Genomic DNA, 16,712 nt, shown 5'->3' on the forward strand with positions numbered 1-16,712 from the left:
GCGAGGTGATAGGAAAAGGCACCAAATTTTAAAAAGTGCCAACTTTTCGTGACATAGGAAGAATCGGGAATGTGCTCTCTATCCTTTTAGCCATTTCCGGCCCCTGACATCATATACATTAGACCTGGGAAAGGTGGGCGTTGCTGCTTTGAGGTTCCTCGCCGCTCTTATAAGGCAACATGAATGTTTTTGGATTTGAATTGATTCCCACCGTCAGACATGATACAGCTACGGCGGAAGCTGATAGGGAGGAACTCGCCCCACGATACTTCCCTCTCTGTCAAAAGCACTGTGACAGACAAGTCTTTCCTCCTTGCTGTTAATCTGATTGCGGGACCTTTTCGGCGCTTCTGTCAAGCTATTGATTGCAGTGCGCTGTGCAAGCTGCTCTGAAAGGGACGAGCCCAGCGGGTCACAAGAGCAGCTCTCTGAAGCAGAACTGCATCATGCAGTCATTAAGAGGGAGACCCCCCCATTGCAGGGAGGAATTGGGGGCAGCAATTAGGACATTCTTTTCAGGGTCCCCGCAGAGAGATGATTAAAAGCGCTGCGGCTGGTATTGCTGAAAGACAGGTAGGTCACAGTTCAGGCCGCGCAGAGGAAGGCCCAAACACCACGGGTTTCCTTTTCATTTCGGTGGGGAAAGCACGAGAAAGAGGTCTTTCACCTCAGCCAGATGGATCTAATCTGCTTTTCATTGATCAGTGATCCAGGCACTGATAGTAATGGGGAATATTCCTCGAGACAAGAATGCCATGGGAGCACACTGGAGGCTGAGTTCGCTATTAGTATTCCACATGATGTCAGCACTTAACTACAAGTGCGTGTGTGGTGCCTTGTTTAATGAGTTCAGTACCAAGGATCAGGGAAATGTAAGAAAAACCTTGGGTTATTTTTGCCCTCTGCCTTGCACTGAAGCATGGCCAGAATATTGTAAACACCAGGAAGACTGAACTGCATGCATGAGATTTGGTAGAATAAAATCAAGGTATTTTTTTAAAAATAAAAAAAATAGCAATGTAATTGTCTGAAATTCTGAGGATTTTTAAATGGAATTTGCTGGCATTCTCTTGTGCTTTTAGCAGTATCCTTAGATGCATAAATAAAATAGCAAATGATTTTATTGCCCTGCCAGGCAAAGCAGCACTTCCTAATTTTTTTGTGCCTGGGCTCAGAAGCGGGGCCAGCAAGAAAGATGGCAATCCTACCCTGGAATCTTTTGAATAAGGGATCTTGATATCCTTTTAGAAACAGCCACCGCTCTGTTTAGGTCTCATCTGCTTGGGGCGTTAGCATGAGCATTTTTTGTTACTCCCACCTTTCATGGAACTGATTGTTTAATTCACCCCCAGGTCTTCTGCAAAAATAAGGGATCACTGAGCAGGAAAGAGAAATGTGGGGTGTTTTCTGGTGAAGCTGTGGGATGGGTTAGGGAAGGTGGATGAGCTAACTTTAAAGTTGCAAAGTTTCCTGGATAACAGAAGGAAGGCTCAGGGTGTTTACAACCAGCGGCTTAACTTGCAAATGGATCGTTGTGATCTCACAGCTTGGACATTGACAACAGGTTTTTTTATTTATGCAAAGGGAAGTGGGATGAGTAGGCTATGGGAAGACTCTAGGTTTGCAGTGCAAAGAAAAATGGAGGGGAGAAACCCCTAAAAGTGGAGGGAACACCTAAAAAACAACTCAGTGGGACTGAGCATACTCAGCGGGCACAGAATGCTGACTGGCAGGTGCGGGAGAGGGGGATGGAAAACCCTGGGTGACGGGAAGTGGAATGGGCTTTCTTGGAAGAAGGGCATGGCTGGAAGACTAAATAGCGGCAATCCATGGTGCAATATTTCGTTACAGATCCCACATGCTTAGTCCTATTGCTACAGCTTTCACTGCCCTCGATCGTATTGTTACAGAACTGGGATAAGAGGGTTCGGAGGTGCAAAGACTTAACCTCTGGAGTTAGTGAGTGTTAGAAATTAATAAATGGCAAAACTTCGATAATATTTGATTTAGCGAAGGGAAGATGCCAGGCCAGGGCCTCAACTGGGATGGAAGTCCTTAAGAATGGCAAAAGGTGCTGTAGGGCAAGAGAATCTCTGCTGGTGAACAGAGGTACAGGGGTGTGGGTCATAGCTGTCAACCGTCCCTTATTTGCCGGGAAAGTCCCTTATCCCAGCGCTGTGTCCCGCTGCTGTCCTTTATTGATGATGTCCCTTAAATTTCCCAGGTTTCAAAGGAAACAGCTCCTCTCCCTCCCTGCCTGCCGGCCAGGGAGGAGAGAGGCTCCAACTGTGTTGCTTGGATGCGTTGCTCACCCAATAAGGAGTCTAAAAATGACTGGGGGGTTGGAGCTTGAATGCCTTGTGCTGATCAAATTGGCCACGTTGCCTGAGGACTCCCCTTTTCTCAGCACTGGTGGTTTTCCTTGCTGCATCCCCTTTGCCGGGTTGCTGCGCTGTGGGAACCACCACTTGAGGCTTTGTTTGGCTGCTGGCTGGGCTTTCTGCCTTTGGCTTGGAAGGGCTCAGAAGTTGAACATACCTGTGTTGGGAAAATCCCTTATTTTGGCTGCTGATCCCTTATTTTTGAGGCTGCTGATCCCTTATTTTCAAATCTGTAAGTTGACAGCTATGGTGTGGGTGTGGGTGTCGATCCCATGGTTATTGTGGAAGAAGAAATGTTTAGGATTTCAGCTTCCATGATGTAAGAAACCAGGGGAGGCAGCAGGCTGCAGAGGCAGATTTAGGGCAGCATGACAGTTTCCGCCATATTGGGCGCCAAGCCTAGGGAGCGCCACAGCTATGGCGTAGTGAATTGAGAAGAATGGAAGGTGAGAGGTAGGGGGCAGGGGGTGCCCACGGGGGGCGGGGGCGGGGAGAGTGCTGTTTTTCATGAACCTTGGATTTTCTGGCACAGGTCTTTGGGAAGGAGAAGGGTAGAGTCAGCAGTCCAGGCAGATGCCATGTGGGGCAGAATCATCTAGGCAGGTTGGGGCAGAGGCACAGAGACAGCGTGCTGGGTCCTTGGACTCCAATGCTGCACTGCTGTGGGGAGCAAGCCCCTCTTGTGATGTAAGGCTCTGAACTCTCTCCAAAGTGGACCCAGGTGTAAATATGTGTACCAGAAACCACATTTCTTCAAGACACTAGTCTCTGCTGTGCTTTGATTTCCCAATGGAAATACAACTCTGGGTGAGCATTTGAAACCCCTGGAATCTTGTCCAGCCATTCAGCAGAAATTGGGGTGGTGCATAACAGTATTTTAAAGCATTAACAGTGTGCTAATCCCATCTGCCAACCTAGCAGTTCGAAAGCATGTCAAAGTGCAAGTAGATAAATAGGTACCACTCCTGTGGAAAGGTAAAAGGCGTTTCCGTGCGCTGCTCTGATTTAGTAATGCTGGCTTAGTCATGCTGGCCACATGACCCGGAAGCTGTACGCTGGCTCCCTCGGTCAGTAAAGCGAGATGAGCGTCGCAACCCCAGAGTCGTCTGCGACTGGACCTAACGGTTAGCCCCCCCCCTTTTACCTTTTTAATCCCATCTATATGGAAGAGCCACTGGGTCATAAACAGAGAGCTCCTAATTTATAATTCCTTTGGGTGCCATAGAATCTCCCAATGCCTCAGGGATACAGATGGTGTTTTTACAATGCACTAAAATGTTGCAAAGGAACACCTGAGCAATGTTTCTTAAGGCAATAACCTGGGATGCAACGGTTGGGTATATTTAATAGACATATGGGAAACGTGGCAAATAGAGAATCACCTAGGCTGAAATGGTAAAACCAGGATAAGCTAAATGGATTTTTTTTGGGGGGGGAGGGGGAGATAAATTTAGTTTCAGCTACCTCCATGCATTACTAGTTGATTGTCTAGCAAACAAGCATTTGAGTATTTGTACAAAGGGATGATATCTTTGCACCATCTTGTGGACTCTTGCAGTGACTGCATCATATCCCCCATTTCTCTCAACTTTTGAGCAGTTTAAATGAGCTAAAGCAAGGGATCCTTTAGATTTCAGTTGTTCACTGGAAAATATTCAGCAAGATCCAAGGGATCACTTGTGGGTACAGACCGGCTTGAACTGTGAAAACGCAATGTAGTAAGAGTAATTTCTTATGGTTGTTTTAAACACTGTAGAGTAATTCTACCTGCGCTTTTTAAAAAGGTCAATGATCTTTTAACAATTTCAGAGGTTTCGATTTAATAATAATAATAATAATAATAATAATAATAATAATAATAATAATAATAATTTATTATTTATACCCCGCCCATCTGGGCGGCTTCCATAGAAACCAAAAATACAGAACAATATCACACGTTAAAAACTTCCCTGAACAGGGCTGCCTTAAGATGTCTTCTGAATGTCAGGTAGTTGTTTATCGCTTTGACATCTGCTGGAAGGGCGTTCCACAGGGCGGGCGCCACTACCGAGAAGGCCCTCTGCCTGGTTCCCTGTAGCTTTGCTTCTGGCAATGAGGGAACCGCCAGAAGGCCCTCGGCGCTGGACCTCAGCGTCCGGGCAGAATGTTGGGGGTGGAGACGCTCCTTCAGGTATACTGGACCGAGGCCGTTTAGGGCTTTAAAGGTCAGCACCAACACTTTGAATTGTGCTCGGAAACGTACTGGGAGCCAATGTAGGTCTTTCAAGACCGGTGTTATATGGTCTTGGCGGCCGCTCCCAGTCACCAGTCTAGCTGCCGCATTCTGGATTAGTTGTAGTTTCCGAGTCACCTTCAAAGGTAGCCCCACGTAGTGTGCATTGCAGTAGTCCAAGCGGGAGATAACCAGAGCATGCACCACTCTGGCGAGACAGTCCGCAGGCAGATAGGGTCTCAGCCTACGTACCAGATGGAGCTGGTAAACAGCTGCCCTGGACACAGATTTGACCTGTGCCTCCATGGACAGCTGTGAGTCCAAAATGACTCCCAGGCTGCACACCTTGTCCTTCAGGGGCACAGTTACCCCATTCTGGACCAGGGAATCCTCCACACCTGCCCGCCTCCCGTCCCCCAAAAACAGTACTTCTGTCTTGTCAGGATTCAACCTCAATCTGTTAGCCGCTATCCATCCTCCAACCGCCTCCAGACACTCACACAGGACCTTCACCGCCTTCACTGGTTCTGATTTAAAAGAGAGGTAGAGCTGGGTATCATCCGCATACTGATGAACACCCAGCCCAAACCTCCTGATGATCTCTCCCAGCGGCAGCATGTAAATGTTGAAAAGCATGGGGGAGAGGACAGAACCCTGAGGCACCCCACAAGTGAGAGCCCAGGGGTCTGAACACTCATCCCCCACCACCACTTTCTGAACACGGCCCAGGAGGAAGGAGCGGAACCACTGTATGACAGTGCCCCCAGCTCCCAGCCCCTCAAGACGGTCCAGAAGGATGTTATGGTCGATGGTATCAAACACCGCTGAGAGATCCAGCAGAACTAGGAAACAGCTCTCACCTTTGTCCCTAGCCCGCCGGAGATCATCAACCAGTGCGACCCAGGCAGTTTCAGTCCCATGATGAGGCCTGAATCCCGACTGGAAGGGATCCAAATGGTCCGCTTCTTCCGGACGTGCCTGGAGTTGTTCGGCAACCGCTCGCTCAATCACCTTGCCCAAGAATGGAAGATTTGAGACTGGGCGATAGTTGGCCATCGTGGCAGCATCTAAAGATGTTTTTTTAAGAAGCGGTTTAATAACCGCCTCTTTCAGCGGGTCTTGGAAGGCTCCCTCACGGAAGGAAGCATTCACCACCCCACGAAGCCCATCGATTTAAAAATTTACAGGCAATCCTAACTGTGTGGAGTGTGTGGAGCAGTCAGTTCTCCACTGCTGTCCATGGCAGAAGATATTTTTCTCCTATTTTGCTTCACCAACTCCAAGCGTTCAAATCAGACACATGTATCAGGCCCTGTTCCAGGAACAAAACTGACTTATGATTCTTTGGATCCATCACTAGCCCTGCTCCATCCTGCTCCAGAATTGGTTTATTTAGGGTTCTTATACCCTTTCAGTGGGTGCAGCTGGGGAGGGGCAGAGCCTGTGCAAGGAGAACCCTACCGAGTAAACATTAGGAAAAATTTTCTGACAACAATTGCTGTTCAACAATGGAATAGACTAAGTTGGAAGATGGTGGACTCTCCTTCATTGGAGGTTTTTAAATAGAGGTTGGATAGTCATCTGTAGTGGTTAAGACTGGTGGACTCGTAATCTGGTGAACCGGGTTCGCTTCCCCACTCCTCCACATGCAGCTGCTGGGTGACCTTGGGCTTGTCACACTTCTCTGAAGTCTCTCAGCCCCACTCACCTCACAGAGTGTTTGTTGTGGGGGAGGAAGGGAAAGGAGATTGCTAGCCGCTTTGAGACTCCTTAGGGTAGTGATAAAGTGGGATATCAAATCCAAGTCCAAATCCAAACTCTCTAGTTGTGATTCTTGCATTGCACAGGGTTGGAATAGAAGACCTTTGGTGTCCCTTCCAGCTCTATGATTCTGTGGTATAAAAATTGTTGAACTAAATAAATAACAAATGTTTCAAAGTCATTATTCTAGTCCCTTTTTTATATCCTTAGTCCTCTTGTGTTTCATTGTGGTTGTTTCCTCCTGCTCTTTACATTAATATGCCCAGTGGGGCTTCCTGACTTCGCTGCATTCAATATTATTAAAGGTAATGTTTAACATTGCTAAATTGGAAGTTGACATTTTTTCTCTTTAAATTTTGTGGCTGTTAAGTAACTCTCTCCCTGCAAGGGCATTTCTGATGGATTCAGATATGCGGTTAGCTTTGGGCAAACTGTGCTGAAAATGAAACTTTCCACAAGCTTTTCTTATTATCACAAAAGAAGACTGTCAGGCAAGTAGCTAACCAGAAGGCTCTGTGTGTGGCAGAGAGAGAGAGAGAAGGTATGTGAATGTATCACAGAAAACTGAAAACACATGGGCAACACATAGGTATTCTCTCAAAAGAAAATAGATTTTGTAATGGTTATGTCCGTATGGTGGGGAAAGACTGACAAAGAATGGTAAGGAAGCTGATGAACAAAAACCAGCACAGATATTTTGAATCATTAACAACCAGGATAAATGTTCTTTAAAAGAATAATAGCAAGCATGTATCGTTGGTTTCAACGGCCTCAGTCCAGTATACCTGAAGGAGTGTCTCCACCCCCATCATTCTGCCCGGACACTGAGGTCCAGTGCCGAGGGCCTTCTGGCGGTTCCTTCGCTGCGAGAAGCCAAGTTACAGGGAACCAGGCAGAGGGCCTTCTCGGTAGTGGCGCCCACCCTGTGGAACGCCCTCCCATTAGATGTCAAAGAGAAAAACAACTACCAGACTTTTAGAAGACATCTGAAGGCAGCCTTGTTTAGGGAAGCTTTTAATGTTTAATAGGTTATTGTATTTTAATATTTTGTTGGAAGCTGCCCAGAGTGGCTGGGGAAACCATTATTATTATTATTATTATTTCACTGTGAATATTGTATAGTTCATAGTACTTGAGACAAGCACCTTCTCTGTCCGTCACGCGCACGCAGCAATCTTTTCTTCCGGGGTGGGGAAGAGGGAAAAGGAGCCACAGTTCGGATTTCCACCATGGAGCCGCCGGCAACTGACCTCAGGAAGGGCATTTGTGGCAGCAGGGGCTCAGAGGCTCCTCAGGAGAGATGCCCGCCGGTGTCTGTGGCAGCGCTGCTCCCTGCCAAAGGAAGCAGGGAGCGCCTGGGCGGCTGCACTTCAAAACAGTTCTGCGTTCTGGTGGGGAGGCCACTTGTTAGCTACACAGTGAGAGCCATGGAAAGGTAAATAGCCGCCGCCGCTTCGTCTTACCTCATGCGGAAAAAAGAACATTTTTGCTTGAGTGGCGTCGGCCTGACTTAGCGTGGCCAACAGCTTTTCCCTTCACCCACACATGAGCACACGCTCTCCAGGGCTGACAGGAATGGCGCACTTACCTCAGCCCCCCACCTTACAAGAGAAATAACAACTATCAACGCCTAAAACACAAAGGAAGCAGCATGTGTGTACGAGGAAACACACCCCTCCCCCCAAAAAATCACATTTGGGCAACGTTGGGGTTGGTCCCAATAAGGTCTTTTGACAAAAATGTGGGTCATAATCATGGCAACATATAGTCTGGCCTCCCACAAGGTCTGAGGGGCAGTGGACTGGCCCCCTGCTGAAAAAGTTTGCTGACCCCTGCTTTAGATTGTTTGATCAGAATATATATATGCTGTCTGATTTCAGCACAAAAGAAATAAAAACATAGAACTGTGGGTGAGCAGGATTTTTATTTGTAATTCAGTAACATTTTTGGTGTTCCAAATATTCTGTTGCAAACCTTCATTTTTATTTAAGTGCTAATGACATCCTGTGCATATGCTAAGGTGCAGAAGCCACACGTAACTCATTAAAGAAACAGGAATATGTATTAAAATATATCTGAGAAAGCAATGCAGATCTAATGAGAAATCACTCTGAAAGCCACATCATGATAATATTGTCAAACATTAGTTGCTTCTATTTGTGCAGAACAATGCTTATATGGCTGCACCTCATTACTGAATTTCTATTGCTTTCGGCTCCTCTCTTTGAAGCTTATTGTTTGCTCTATTTGTCAGTATAAATGTAAGTAAATAACACCCATTTCTAAAGGAAGAGGTTTGAGCAAGTGTCTTTGATGAATACAGGCAGATTCCAGAATCACACATGCATGTATATCACTTGATTTCTCTATATTTCATTAACATGCTCTTGATGTTGAACAGCTGAATGTGTGAACTGACTCTATTGAAACGCACTGTGGTGAAGAAGGGATATCAGTGGGTTGTATCTGTGATGGCTCATTCATATGGACAAGTCACCACTGGATGTTCAAGCAGTGGACATGCATGTGTGAACCGCCTTTGAACCCATCTAAATTCAATTTGCTGTGTTTCCTTGCATTGACAAGTAGACTACAAGGAAAATCCAAACAATTATTGGCTATTTCCCCCCTCTCTCCCACCCCTGATATTCTATTGTCCATTATCCAAGTTTGGGTAGAGCAAGAATCCCATGAAAGTAGAATCATTAACATTATCAGCATAGATACCATTGTCTGTTTCATCTCCATATACTTGGAGCCAGACTTCATCCCCATATTCCAGACGGAGCAAGACAGAACCAGATGCTTGGTCAACGTCGTCCTTCTGGTACTTGTCATAAGTGATGATGACCGCCGTGTCCTTCTTGAACAAGCTAACTTTTACATCTGCCACGTACACGGTGAGATGATATGCAAAATAGTAGACTCCGGGAAAGATGCACCGGAATTTCCCTGTCGTTACGTCATAGTGATTTTGCTCATTGTAGAATATCTTCGTAAACCTGATTGGAAGATTGGCATAAGGGACTCTGGCTGTTAGACCAACACTGAAGGCAGATTGATACCTGGAGGCAGTTTCACCCTTTTCCCCTTTCAGTCCTGGGCTTCCTGGTGCCCCTTGAGGGCCTGCAACACCAGCTGATCCTAAAATTCCACTGTCCCCTTTGAGGCCTGGTACACCTACCAAGAAAATGGATTTTTTGTTAGAGTGGAGCATCCCCAGGAGGTTTCACTCAAACATCCTCAGCTGAAAAGATTATTTCAGCCTCACTTTCCTTCACAAGGACAAAATTCTGAGTCAACTTATTTGTGTGGGCAGCTCATGTCTACGAAAGTAATTCCCAGCTTTATTAGGTCTGCTTTCGTTCTAGTAAACTCCAGAGCTGCTCAGGAATCTGAAGACTGCAGTTTCAGTGTCCTAAGAGTACTTTTGATTCTTTGGGAAATGCCCTGGAAACATGTGGAAGGACATTAGGGTATAAATATTGATGTAAGTAAACCCAGGGCTTTTTCCCCAGCTGGGACTCACCGGAACTCAGTTCTGGCACCTCTCAGGTGGGTGGCTATTCTAAGAGAATGAGGGAGGCGCTCATGGTGAGTTCCAGCACTTTTTTCTAGAAAAATAGCACAGAGTAAAACTGCTCCCACCATTCTTCCTTATGCTGTGGCATTAGTACCATATTTTTTCCATGTATAACACGCCCCCGTGTATAAGACACCCCCTATTTTGGGGGACTCAAAAATAAGAAAATGGGGGGGAATTGCCCAGAGTTGTTGAGATTTTTTTTTGGGGGGGGTTAACGAAAATCACTCACCTGCCTAACAATGCTGCCAATCGCACGCATCGCAGTAGCCAAAAATCCTCTGCCGGCTTACTGTCAGCAGCTGCCAATTGACAGCACAATCAGCTGCTCGCAGCAGCAACCAGTCCCCTCCCCCACTCTGCACAATCCATGTATAAGACGACCCCCACTTTTTGAGACTATTTTCTCAGAAACAAGCCTCGTCTTATACACGGAAAAGTACTGTATTTAAATCCATTAAAAATCCAGATGGCCACTGGACAAAGTGTGGCCTCACATGACCCTCAAACATTCTTTCAGTGTTCAAATGAATGTCCTAACCCTAATCATTATCAGCTAATAAACATGGCCCATGGTCAAAGGTCAGATGGAGCCTCATTTACCCGCTTCTGTCTGCAGAATAGATCCGTGGCTCAGCTAGTCATAAACAAGTATTTCATAAAATTTATATACCACAATTTTTTTTAAAAAAAAAAACACCCCACCAAGACCTCAAACCCTTTATTATCATTTACAGTAATGTTTATTATATATAATAATAAAAATATAAAACAAAAGGTTGCTCCTGTCTGCCCTTACTGGTGCTAACAGCAGCTGGGGTGGGTTTACAATGGGGAAAAGGATTTGGGAGGAAAGTGTAAAGACTCTCTCTCAGAGCACCATGTCTGTCATTTTCAAAGTGCCCCCCTTAAGCTAATTATCAGAAAAGGGGGGAGGGAGATTCTAATCACAGATCCCCTAACTCACTGCTACTTTGGTCCTGAATATGTCCCTGGGTGCTTATTGGTTACAGATTCTTCTGCTGTGCTCTTTTTATGCTTTGGTAGTGTTGGTTGTTATTCTGTTCAGTAGTTTTATCTACTGTTATCTACAGCATTTATGTAAAAAATGCACCTTTGGTGTCCTGAAGAGGATTGAAAGGCACGACATCATGTTTAAAAATAAATGACGGAATAAATAAAGGGAAGGAAACGCAATCGTCACATTATGTCTGCAGTGACATGTTTTTTCTTTCTTCCTCTTGTACTTTCATGTGTCATCTGGCCTGCATGGTGATGTGTGAACCTTTGATCTCAGTCCTGCCAATTGATTAGATTTAAACCCATTAAAGCTCACGGGGCCCTTGTGGGAATTGCTGGCTTGAATAGAACGGAGGGCTGAAAGCGCTCACCTTGATCTCCTTTCTCTCCCTTTTCCCCGTCCTTTCCATCCCTTCCATCTCTCCCTGGAGTTCCGTGGTGGCCTGGGTAGCCTGGTGCTCCTGACATCCAATTGGCACAGACTCCCCTGGGTGGTTGTTGAGGGTCTTCTTCAGCAACCACTTCAAGGTAACAGCAAAGTTTCAGCAGAAGCACCAGCGAGCAAAAGAGGAGGCTTGATCCTCGCTTCATGTTGCACCTGGAAATAATGAGGAACTGCCTAAGGAACAGGAGTAGTAATAAGAAACAGTGGGAAACCTGCAACTAATGGGGATCACAGTCCTAGGCACTCCAGTGGCTCCTCTACTTCAAGGTTTACCACTCCATCACTGGGTGTAAGGACCTGGGGTGGGGTGCGTTTACACTGGGGAAAAGTGGGCAACTGCACATCTCTGAGGAAAAGGAAAATCTGGGACCAAAAGGCTTATGTGAGTAGCTGCCTGACCTTTCAATCCACAGGGAAAACACTGGAGTCAGACAAGGGACAAACTAAAGACAAAACCAGCTTGGCTCACACAGGACAATCACGATGACTGAGTCTCAGAGATAGCATGAGATTTATGTGTCCACCGACCAAATGTAAGTTGTACAATTTAGGGTACAATCCTGTACTTGGTCCAGTATATCTGAAGGAGCATTTCCACCCCCATCGTTCTACCTGGACACTGAGGTCCAGCGCCAAGGGCCTTCTGGCGGTTCCCTCACTGCGAGAAGCCAAGTTACAGGGAACCAGGCAAAGGGCCTTCTCGGTAGTGGCACCTGCCCTGTGGAACGCCCTCCCACCAGATGTCAAAGAGAAGAACAACTACCAGACTTTTAGAAGACATCTGAAGGCAGCCCTCTTTAGGGAAGCTTTTAATGTTTGATGCATTACTGTATTTTAATATTTTGTTGGAAGCCGCCCAGAGTGGCTAGGGAAGCCCAGCCAGATGGGCAGGGTATAAATAATAACTTTTAATTTTATTATTATTGTTATTAGTATTATTTATTATCTGCCACTGGATTTGGTAGAAGTCCATATCAGCTGACAAAATGCCAGGTTCATCACCACTAAGACAGATATGCTGGTGGAATACTAAATATAAGCTGGTGGAACATAACACTGGAGTGCCAGAGAGTACATGATAAGTCAGATGGGGAGAATGAGGGGCATCTAGGCCTGCTGGACCTGGGATGCTACCAAGCAGAGCAGGGGTGGGAAATCTTTTTAATCTGGAAGACCTTTTTATTATCTCCCCCACACCCTTGAGCCAACTTTGACAGGTGAGTTGTCTCACTCAGCTGCTGAAGTTGGTCTGCAGGGGTGAGGAAAAGCAATGCTCAAGCCGACCTTGAAAACACACACATCCTGTCACATACTTCAACTGATGCATAGGGAGTTCAGTCTTGCTTTATGCATGGTTTTACGGCACTGGTAGGCTCAAACCAAGCAGGACTGAACTCCCTGCACATTAGCAGGAACCGGCGGACATGGTTGAATACATCAGTCAGGTGGGAAAGAGGTTGATCCTGCTTTTCACAGGGTGCAGGTAAACCAGCCAGTTTTCAGCATCTGAACCAAGGAGGGGTGAACTCATGAGCTGCTGCATGTGTGTGTGTTTTCAATCCTGCTTTCTGCAGTTTTCAGACTTGCCATCCAGTCCCGCTTGGGAACTTGCTGCCATGCTGGGACAAAGCAGAATTGGACCCCTTTGGCCTCAGCTAGACAGAAGTGGGTTATTCCCACCCAGTTCCTTCTCCTATACACAGGCTCTCTTTTTGATCAGGGAGCTCCATCCTTGTGAGTCTCCTGCTTTTTGTGCCTGTCCTGCCTCCCATGCCTTTATTCCTGAGCCTCTTGTTCCCTGTGAGGAAGCCCCTCTCAACCACAATGGAGTGACCACTCTGGAGAAGCCAAACTCCCTGCTTCCTCTGCTGCAGAGCTGCTGCTTCTGCCTTTGCTGTCGCCATCTCTCTTCCTAATCCTCCCTGCTGTCAGGGACCCTGCTCCTGCCTCAGAGAGCTTTGGCAGCGTTTGCCTTCTGCTCCTCCACAAAATGCAGAAGAAAATCACATGAAATGAAGATCACCGAACCAGAAGATCAAGCACCAGTTCTGTAACTGCAATCAGCAGAAGACTCAAGGCACAGTTTGAAGCTGTAGTGTTAAGGGAGATCCTCCACAAACAGAAGCATCTAAGGCTAGGCAGAGGGAGGCAGCTGGTTTGGGGTATCATGAAAGGGCAGCAAGCTGTTAGTTGTTTTCCCATTTTTATTGGCAGGGTGGGGGAGAGGCGCTTGTGGGATTTCCTGCTGCCAGTTCCAAAAAAACCCCTAACTGGTCACTTGCATATTATCTACCTTGACTTGGGGTGCAAGGTGTATTTGCTGTTCTGCCCCAGAGAGCAAAATGCCCTCAGGAGACCCCAGGAACTCTATTCTAATTCAATTCTGCCCCGTGCATGTTTCTCAGAAGTTTCACTTTGGTAAATGGCCCTTACTTCCAGGTAAGTGTGTACAGAGTTGCATCTTGACTAATATATGCTTCTGTATTGTTTTTGCAGACAGGGGCCAAAGTGACTTGACAATTGGATTTGAAGAACGTATGTTTTATAGCCTAAAGAGGCATTCTGTGAATCACACTATGACAAGCCAATAGTTCTGGACGAGGATGAAACAATGAAATGACCTCTAGATTCCAGAAACATTATCTTCAAAGTATGTGTGGCAGAGAAAACTTGGCAGATAGTGGGGTACATATCTGGGCATGTCGTGCTTGTACCACTTCAGTTTCCTTATCGCTACATTACTCAGGAAAAGACATTTAGGTTCCAGCACTCAGATCAGACCTATCTTGATTGTAGTTGCTATATTTTCTGACGCTGCTTTTAATGTACGCCTCTATTGCAAAATGCAATGCAATTCAATAACATTTTGCATCTGAAACTGCTTGACATTTAGCTGAGCTATGGTGGAGAAAGTTCTTGCACTCAGCCATGTGATCAACATGGAAGGACACTCCACCCACCATTCCAATACCTCTTTGTAAAAACAAACAAACAAACAACACTACACTAAAATGGGATTTTGGTACCCATAAAATTAAATGCATTTGTAGAATGCTCCTGGTCATATACAGCAGTCCCAAAACCAGCTCCTATACAACCAAATAATTCTGATCAAGGAAACTTGTAAATGCCCACTTTTCCTGATAGGAAGACAAAATGCAAAACAGTATCGAAATATTGGAGAGGAACTGAAGAACTACTTATGTGTAAAAATGCATAGGATTGGGTTGATGGCTGCATTTCTATGCTCACTTACCTGGGAGTAACTCAATGAATTATATTATTATCTAACTAAATATGCATAGGCTTGGGCTGTATAGAAAATTTGCAGAGTGAGTGCAACATAACTGTGGGTTTGAAGTCTACTTTAAAGTACTACATTAGTTGCATTAGTGCTGCTGTATAATAGTGTAGATTATATACTGTAGTATTTATCTTGATCTTCCAGGACAAAAACAAGCCTGATCTTTGAAAATTAATATTCCTACATTTCTGGACTTTCAAATTATCATTGGCACTAGCCTAAGATAATGTATTCTGTTCCAAAACAATATTGTGGAGCTGTGGAATGATGAGGCTGGAATCTTAAAGCCACTTAGTACTATATCTTTGTGCAAAAGTAAGATCTATTATGTCTGAATATTCTTTTAAAAATTGCCATCTTCATTTAGATTATTCAGTGTGACACAATCATTGTGCTGGACTGTCTGCAGAACTAGAACGTATTAGTATAGTGAAATCTAAAGTGCTCAGGTAAGTGATCTATGCATTGTACACTCCTTAGAATGGCTAAAAACTCTCATCAGGCATTCTCACCTGAGGCACTCCAAATTTGTTAATTAGTTAGCATAACATATGTCACCTGCTTGGCTCAATATTGTAGTCTAGCAAGAAAGGCAGGTAACTCTAATTAAGCATCGTGCTTATATAATATACGGCATCTCTTTCTCCTTTTCCTTCTCTAGATAATACCCTTTAATGTAAGTCCCACTGAACTCAATCAGAATTGAATAAACTTGCATAGGGATTGCACTGTTAACTACACTGGCAGACAATCATGAAGAATCTAAGTTAGTAACCAATAGAAGGTAGAAAGATTTCAAATTTCTTGCTACAATAATTTTCTTATCAAGAGTTTTTCTCATTTCTGCACTAACTTTGAATTCATTCGTGACTGCTAATTCAAGCACTCCTGGGGCATGCAACAATGCTGTTAACTGAGAGTGAGCAATTCTGTAGCTAACTTTCCTAAATAACTGGTTCCCAAATAAAAATACAAGTGTGGAGTTTCTTTAAAAAATGAATTATCTATTTGAATGGTGTAGTATAATGCTCTAACAAAAAATAGGCTCTTACCAGTTGTTCTTTGTATGATGTCCTAAGTTGCTTGCAGTCACTTCAGAAATGCAGCGGAAAGAATGGCCGGGTCTCTCAATCACTTATCACAAAGAGACATGTGGAGCTGTCAGTTATGATGCTGTCCTTTCTATTTGCTACCGAGCATGCTAATTTAATTCTATGCACTTTCTATCATTTTCCTGTTTCATTTTTAATTTGGGATAATTTTAATTGTGTTCTATTTTTAGAGAGACATATTTTAAAAGGAACCAGATGGCTTGCTCGAGAATTGTCAAAAAAATGATTAGATTATGTGTTACCAGAGGAATATGCAGCACACACACACACACACACACACAGAGAGAGAGAGAGAGAGAGAGAGAGAGGGAGGGAGGGAGAGAGAGAGTAGTCTTTTACTCAATTTCCTTGGGGATAGTCCCACTGAATTCAAAGGGAGTTTCTTCTGACTCTGAGCAGTCATGTTTTGCTATTAAATAAGTGGTTTAGCAGTGCAATCCTATATAAGTCTACTCAGCATTTGGTCCCACTGAGTTCAAAAGTGCTTACTTCCAGGGAAGTGGGTATAGGGTTAAAAGAAGCAGTCTTTTAATTTTATATTTGGTTTTGACTCTTTGTTTCTTTGAGTATGGAACTAGCTATCTAGCTATTTATCTAAATAAATAAATAAATACCTATTTAGGGGAAGGAAGAGTTCTGTGCTTTTCTAGTTAGACCCCCTTTTTAAAAGGAAATAAGTAACTTTATTAAGTATGTAATTTACTATCATTTATTAGTTATATGAATCAATTGCTCTGCAGGCACTTTCTGTCTGCCTGAGTCATGCAGCAGCCAGAAAGATTGCCAGATTGATTTGCACTGACAAGTGGACAGGTAGCCTTCTCCTGCAAGATTATAGACCCTTACTAATGACATGAAATATAATGTCTCCCAACCCCTTATAACATTTCA

General features: G+C 44.7%; 1 protein-coding gene across 2 annotated transcripts; it reads right to left on the minus strand.

The window, feature by feature from the left end:
- Positions 1-8,262: 8,262 nt before the first annotated feature.
- Positions 8,263-15,922, minus strand: ADIPOQ (adiponectin, C1Q and collagen domain containing). 2 transcript variants are annotated; one of them, XM_079978506.1, is made up of 3 exons: positions 15,762-15,922; positions 11,332-11,579; positions 8,263-9,537 (listed from the first exon to the last, which is right to left on the minus strand). In XM_079978506.1, exons 2-3 carry the CDS (start codon positions 11,549-11,551, stop codon positions 9,008-9,010), a joined length of 750 nt encoding a protein of 249 aa, XP_079834632.1. In that variant the 5' UTR covers positions 11,552-11,579; positions 15,762-15,922; the 3' UTR covers positions 8,263-9,007. The 2 variants fall into 2 exon arrangements, with proteins under 2 accessions (XP_079834632.1, XP_079834631.1); XM_079978505.1 differs by having other exon boundaries at positions 11,332-11,558; positions 15,762-15,920.
- Positions 15,923-16,712: the final 790 nt, after the last annotated feature.

This window comes from Podarcis cretensis, assembly GCF_951804945.1.
Source record: "Podarcis cretensis genome assembly, chromosome: 5".
NCBI classification, from domain to species: Eukaryota; Metazoa; Chordata; class Lepidosauria; order Squamata; family Lacertidae; genus Podarcis; species Podarcis cretensis.